The following is a 6,560-nucleotide window of genomic DNA, read 5'->3' on the forward strand; positions in this document are numbered from 1 at the left end:
TTGCCATGCTAGTCTGCAATTGTGTCACTTTATGCTTTAGTGTATGTACAATTTCCATTTCTTTTAATTTTGTCTCACGTACAACAAACGGATCAGAAGGAGAGGTCAGAGGGACCATGAAAGACCTTCATTAACATCTGGAGCAGAGAGATAAACAATCCTGTTTACACATTTGTTGATCACAGACTGGACCATATGACCAGAGCAAAGGAGAGGAGGGGGGGAGAGAGATAGTGTATATGACGGCTGAACATTCACAGTTTGGACATTGGCCCAAACAGAGGGGTCAAACAGGAACTGGACAAAGTTAAGAATCATCCATGAATTTTCTGATTGGACACTTGTCGTCATGTTCTCAACTGTGCAGGTTTGTACTGTTTTTTTCTTCTTTTGTACCTTTCCTAACATCAGATCAAGTGTCAAATAAATAACACCGCACATGGAAAGATAGAAGGATGAGGATGGAAAAGAGAGTGAGAGTAATGACAAAGTGTTGCTTTGTGCACTAAAGACTGAATCTTGGTAAGAACTATGTTTTGTGTTTTCTTATCAATTTAGGAGCTGGAAAAGTGAATTGACGAACGTCATAATGAACTGTGCTGTGGTTCTTCTGTTAACATTGAGCTGCTTCACCTGGTCTGCAGCTGCAGACACTCCCAGCACAGCAGGTATAGTCCAGACAGTGTCCCACGGATCAACGAGGTTGTGGTAATCTGCCGAAGAATAGATGAATGATTCCTTTTTTAGAAGAAAATGTTTGTGAATATTCAAAATCTGCAAGCTGAACTGTAAAGATGAAGATAAAGAAAGGTTTAGTGTAGGACAGTTTCTTCAGCATAAACCTGGTGTTAGTTTCATCCAAATTATTGTTAACTGCTAGATTTCAACTCAAGGATTGTGTCGATGCAGATTATACAGCGTTAAAACACTTGTCTGGACGGAGATCATTTCTTTTCTTTTTTTAAACAAAAATACATTAGTGTGGACGTAGTATGAAAGTGGTGTCATTGTTTTGGGTGTGGCCATGTGTGTAACATGCTTGAGGGTTTTGATTGGGATTTGAAGTGTTTAATCCATCCATACATCCATTATTTATACTGCTTATCAGTTGAAGGTCTCCGGCGAGAGGCGGGGTTCACCCTGGACAGGTCGCCAACGTATCACAGGGCTGAGACACAGAGACAAACACCCACTACCTAGAGGCAATTTAGGGTCTCAGAGTAACCTAACTTGCATGACTTTGAACTGTGGGAGGAAGCCGGAGTAACCGCAGAAATCCCACGAGACAAGTGGATAACATACAAACTACACACAGAATCAAGAGCCTTCTTGCCATGAGGCTACTGCGCTAACCACTGCACCGCTGTTCCTCTTAGGTGTTTAATACTCCCTTTAATTTCTCTTTGAATATGTTTTTTTTATATGTTAATGTTTTTTGTGGTCTGTCTGATCAAATGGTTTGGCCACATAGCACATAAACACATACGCCTTAAGCAGCAGGTCCTCAAATCGATTCCCGGTCGGCCGGACCAGCTACTGAGTCTCTCCCCTACTCTCTCACATCGTTACTTGTCCTCCTCATACATATGTGTGTGTATATATATATATAGTTTGTTTCTTTCGCTCTGTTTTTGGCTTGCGTCTAAATTTGTGTGACAGTGTACTGTATGTTTTTTTTCCTAAATAATTTTTTCTGCATTTCCTTACAACATGTGTTCAGAAAACATGATGTCTGAATAATGAAAGGATCTGACACCTGCTGGATGCTGTTTGTCTCTAGCTCCCAAGAAGCTGAAGTATCTGATTGACCCACCTGTGTACGCGGAGGTCGCTGGCCGCAGGGGGGATAATGTCACCTTGCTGTGTATTCTTAGAACCAAACCCACCCATTACAAAGTGAAATGGACAAAGCTGGAGCCTGGACACATGGGGACAGAGAACATCATCATGATTTCAAATGCAGACGCCTTCAAGCCATATGGCCGTCTTGGACTGCGAGCCTCTCTTCGAAAGGCACACATCATGGACGCCTCCTTGCTGCTCCGCCGTCTTGAGCTGGAAGATGGTGGCACATATCGCTGTGAGCTTGTCAATGGCATTGAGGATGAGAGTGTTTTCCTGACATTGAGAGTTGAAGGTAACTAAAGCAGTAAGAGCAGTGACTAATCAAAATGTTACATTTACAAGTGTTTTACACAAGCGTTTTACACACTTGTGTGCTGCTGCACATAAACACCGACAAGATGACTCCCATTTCTAGGTGTGGTTTTCCCATATCAGAGCAAAAATGGGCGCTACAGATTCACGTTCCTTGAAGCCAAGGAGGCTTGTGCTGAGCAAGATGGCACACTAGCCACGTACAAGCAGCTCTTTAGAGGTAACACACAATGTGCCAAGTGTTCATCATCAACCAATAAAATGTCGTCTACAGCTCTGCTACAGCTCTGCTACAGTAACTCGGTTGTCTCCTCCTGCAGCCTGGACGGATGGTCTGGATTGGTGTAATGCAGGTTGGCTCCTTGATGGAACCGTTCAGTACCCCATTATCCATCCTCGACCCATTTGTGGAGCAGAGCTGTTCTCTGGGATTCGCAGTTATGGACCAAAGGATAAGCATCACGACCGGTTTGACGCTTTCTGCTTCACCTCTCAGACATCTGGTAAGATTTTGGTTGCTTTGCTACATGAGGTCTGATTCTTATCGGTCAGAGTTTTCTGACATCAGATCAGACTGTTGGAAAGTGAACAGCTGTCTCTGGCATTACTTGCACGCACTGTCTACTCACACACATCCATCCACCCTTACCTTTGCAGCATAGGCTTGTCTACCCTTTTGTTTTTAGAGACTGTGAATTATGTGAATATGAATTATTGTCTAAAAAAATATTTTTAAAAAAAGAGGAAAAATCACTTGATATATTGCATCCCCAGGAAATAATCTGTTCATAACTTTATACAAATTGCTACTTTTAACCTGTATGTTAACTTTAATTAATTGTTAATTGTAGCTAATATTTCACCTTTGTTCCTGAAAGACAACAGTCAAATTTCATGCAGGAAGAAGGATGACTACATGTTTACCTTTCAAAGTGGTTAACCCCCAGCTCTGAGCCTGACACCACACACTGCATCATTTTGAAAAATGCTAAAAACCTGGGCAGGGGCAGACAGGGCAAGGCAGGCGGTGCTTGATGTGAGAGGGACATCTTCACTGTCAGTGTTGTCATCAGGTTATAAAAAATAGAGAGTGACACAGATTTGCAAGGCTCCTCCCGTAGAGGCTCTTTAGAAGTACAGGACTTTTCCCTCCGGAATCCCCTGAAGAGTACATTAGTGTGGTGGAGGACCATGGTGTTCCGGAGCCGGATGAGTTCCATTAGTGCTGTGGAGGACCATGGTGATTCTGAACTGGATCAGTTCCATTAGTGCGGTGGAGGACCATGGTGGTCCTGAACTGGATCACTTCCAGCTTTTGGTTATTATTGTGATCCATTTCAGTGACACTGTGGGTCGGAAGTATCATTAACTGGTTACCCTTAACGCCAAAGCAGAAACCTCACAAATTCTGGACCAGAAAACCTTGATTCCAGGAAAGTCACCACATGGTGTGTGCGTAGCAACAGACTGACCTTTAGCAGCAGATGTGTGACTGTGACACTGATTGTAGGTTGACAGAGGACAATAAATTCTGGAGGCGAGACATTTGAAAACAAGGTCATTAGTGGGGAGATACTTGGCTGTCTCTGTTGCTGGACACTTTCACTACAGTCAGACATTTGTGAGAAATTAGTTGGAGACTTGCAACACAAATGATTCTAACTGGTTATAACATTTCTCTGTGCAATTGTCACCAAGCAGCTGGATTGAAGTGTTTTGCATTTATCTTTCTTCCGTCCTCTCACAGGCTCTGTGTTCTACAAATCAGGGTCCTTCTCCTTTGAGCAGGCAGGACGTGCTTGTAAACATCAGGGGGCTGAGTTGGCGTTGGTCGGCCATCTTTACGCCGCCTGGCACTTCCAAAACTATGACCAGTGTGACGGCGGATGGCTGAGAGATGGCAGCGTGCGGTTTCCCATTAGCAACCCCAGGAGACGCTGCGGAGGCATTCCCGAGGCAGGGGTGCGCTCATTTGGATTCCCTAACAAGACGACACACCTTTACGGAGCCTATTGCTATAGGTAACCTCAAAGGAAACCCCAAAGGGTCTCACTGTGACTCAGAGCTGCATGACCAAGAACAAAGAATTGAATTTATTTTTACAGTATTATTTGCAGGAACAGCCTAATGGCGTATGAATAACACGCCAGTTTTCTTGTGTCACTTTGCATGTTATCACTACACACATTCACAACTCTCTCCTTAATAAGCCTTACTCAAAATTGGCATTAAATGATGCACAAAATGTTTAAAACGCAAAGACATGACGCTCAAAATGTCCTTAGAAGTGGTTTCCTATTTGCATGACACCCCGTGCGATCACATAAACAGGAATGATCCACCAATGGGACAAATTACAAAGAAACCACACATCTGAAGCAACAGATAATTACTGACTATTTGATATGGTTTTATCTGAATTTTTATATTTTACAATTATTACAATTATTTTTACAATTATTCTGGGAATTTTGTCCAAAACAAAGATTCAATTTCAAGATAATTTCCAGAAAATCTCTTTACGCTATTATGTTTTAGTTTTTTCCCAGAATGCCTGTTGTGTGTCCAACAGCTACCTGCAAAACACTGGTGCATTTTCACTGCAGCAAGTAAACAACTCTTTTCACTCCACCAGTGATTCTGTCAAAAGTTTGAATTCAGTCTGTAAGTGAATGTCATGAAGTGATAGACTGGCCATCTGGAATTTGGGCAAATGCCAGAAGGGCCGCCCTCTATGTGGGCCGCTCAGAATGGGTCAGTGTATTGATAAAAAATAATACTAATAAAAACAAATTTTGTATTTGATCATTTTCAAAAAGTTATATATGCATGCAGCCACAAACACAAGTAAGTTGTGTGTATAGAAGCACACGCCTTCATGTAGTCACACAAATTTGACTGTTTTGACTGTGCAAGCATGTCTTCGCACTCATCAAAGTACATCCAGACCAGCGGGATGGATCTCCTGGACACCCATCAGATGACTAAAGAAATGCAGTAATAACTGAAAAAAATTTTGACATTGTGAAAGAGGCCACAGACCATTTTGTGAACTGGGCAAACTCAAAATTTCTAAGTGAGGAATCTGAAATGGAAGTGCAGGCTGCATTGCCAGCAAAACACAGCAAGACAATGCCAGGGGAGTCTGGTGATGCAGCTGACACAGCTACAGACTCATTGTCGGTCTATAGAATCAATATCCACGTCATTCTTGATACAGGATCAGAATGTAATCATCGCCAGTTTCTGCAACACGGGGAACAGCACTGGATCCTCATAATTTCCCACTGAAAAAACCCAAATGCACTTCAGACCATACATTAATTCCTCCAGCTTTACATTTGATGAAGATGCATCATGCAACAGTTGAGAATTTACAGACTGAGTTGTCAAATCTTGCCATACACAATGAGAGTTTAAAAAAGTCTTCACTCAGAGCAGTCAGACTGTCACACCCAGTTACCTGTAGTGGTAGCCTACTGTGCTTTAAAGGAGCAGTAAGCGATTTTAATCCAACACAATTTTGTAAACATTGGCGAATATTTCCTCACAGTCCACTAGCTGTCGGTTCTGTGTGTGCAAAAAAAAAATCCTGATTTTCGAGTCACCCAGCACCGGCTGTAGCGATAGTGCATGTCGTTTGAGTGGGTTGCAAATTTCTGCATTCTGGTCACTCTGTATGGTTCTATGCTTTTTATGTCAACATTTAAGTGGGGTTGGTGTTGTTGGGTTTGAAAAAAGGGCCATTGTGTGTTGCCAATGCAAGGGCCGTTTTTTGATCCCAGTCTGTCACTTATTACATGTAATTTAATCAATTCAATAAAGACAAAGATATTAGCGTACTGATTTGCCAATAATATTTTTGTGCACTGTTTAAAGTTTTACAAGTAAGATTTTGTGCAAATATGAGAAAAGTGCTTTTCCAGAAAGGCGACACTTCTACCTTCATGGAAGTGTCTTTGGCGACCCCTTGTATTTGTATGATAAATGACAGTGAGTGAGTGCGTGAGTGCATGCGTGCGTGCATGTGTGTGCAGTTTGACAGTTTGTCACAAATTAGTTAATGAAGTCATAACCTCATGCCATATACAGGATTACAATTACAACCATATGTCTATGTTCATTTCTATACAGTCGACTCAACAAACATGTATCAAGAGCAAAAACTCGCTTTGTCATACACGCTTTGTCATACAACATGGCACTTTGTGTAAAAGTATATTTTAAGCTACATAAAAAAACAACCATTAGTTGAAAAAAAGAAATTTCCCTCATTGAGCCCAGATGAAGAGCTGTGACTGTGAGGCCAATAAAATGTAATGTACATACATTTACCATGAGAATTCTGGCCGATACAGATTCAGTACAGTTCATATATGAGCAAACCGTAGTGCAAAGTCAGA

The 6,560-nt window shown here is 41.8% G+C and overlaps 1 protein-coding gene across 1 annotated transcript; it reads left to right on the plus strand.

Moving 5' to 3' along the window:
* The first annotated feature begins 238 nt into the window (after positions 1-238).
* On the plus strand, positions 239-5,999 carry hapln2 (hyaluronan and proteoglycan link protein 2). The gene is made up of 6 exons (XM_035609052.1): positions 239-367; positions 559-668; positions 1,781-2,137; positions 2,261-2,377; positions 2,478-2,660; positions 3,905-5,999. Exons 1-6 carry the CDS (start codon positions 321-323, stop codon positions 4,180-4,182), a joined length of 1,092 nt encoding a protein of 363 aa, XP_035464945.1. The 5' UTR covers positions 239-320; the 3' UTR covers positions 4,183-5,999.
* Positions 6,000-6,560: the final 561 nt, after the last annotated feature.

The sequence above is a fragment of the Scophthalmus maximus genome, chromosome 10, assembly GCF_022379125.1.
Source record: "Scophthalmus maximus strain ysfricsl-2021 chromosome 10, ASM2237912v1, whole genome shotgun sequence".
In the NCBI taxonomy this organism is placed as follows: domain Eukaryota; kingdom Metazoa; phylum Chordata; class Actinopteri; order Pleuronectiformes; family Scophthalmidae; genus Scophthalmus; species Scophthalmus maximus.

Excerpts from the sequence above, each read along its gene's own strand:
- hapln2 (XM_035609052.1), top strand. The coding sequence starts at position 321 with ATGAATTTTCTGATTGGACACTTGTCGTCATGTTCTCAACTGTGCAG. Across the intron at positions 669-1,780 it reads AGACACTCCCAGCACAGCAG|CTCCCAAGAAGCTGAAGTAT; the intron begins GTATAGTCCAGA and ends GTTTGTCTCTAG. Across the intron at positions 2,138-2,260 it reads CCTGACATTGAGAGTTGAAG|GTGTGGTTTTCCCATATCAG; the intron begins GTAACTAAAGCA and ends TCCCATTTCTAG.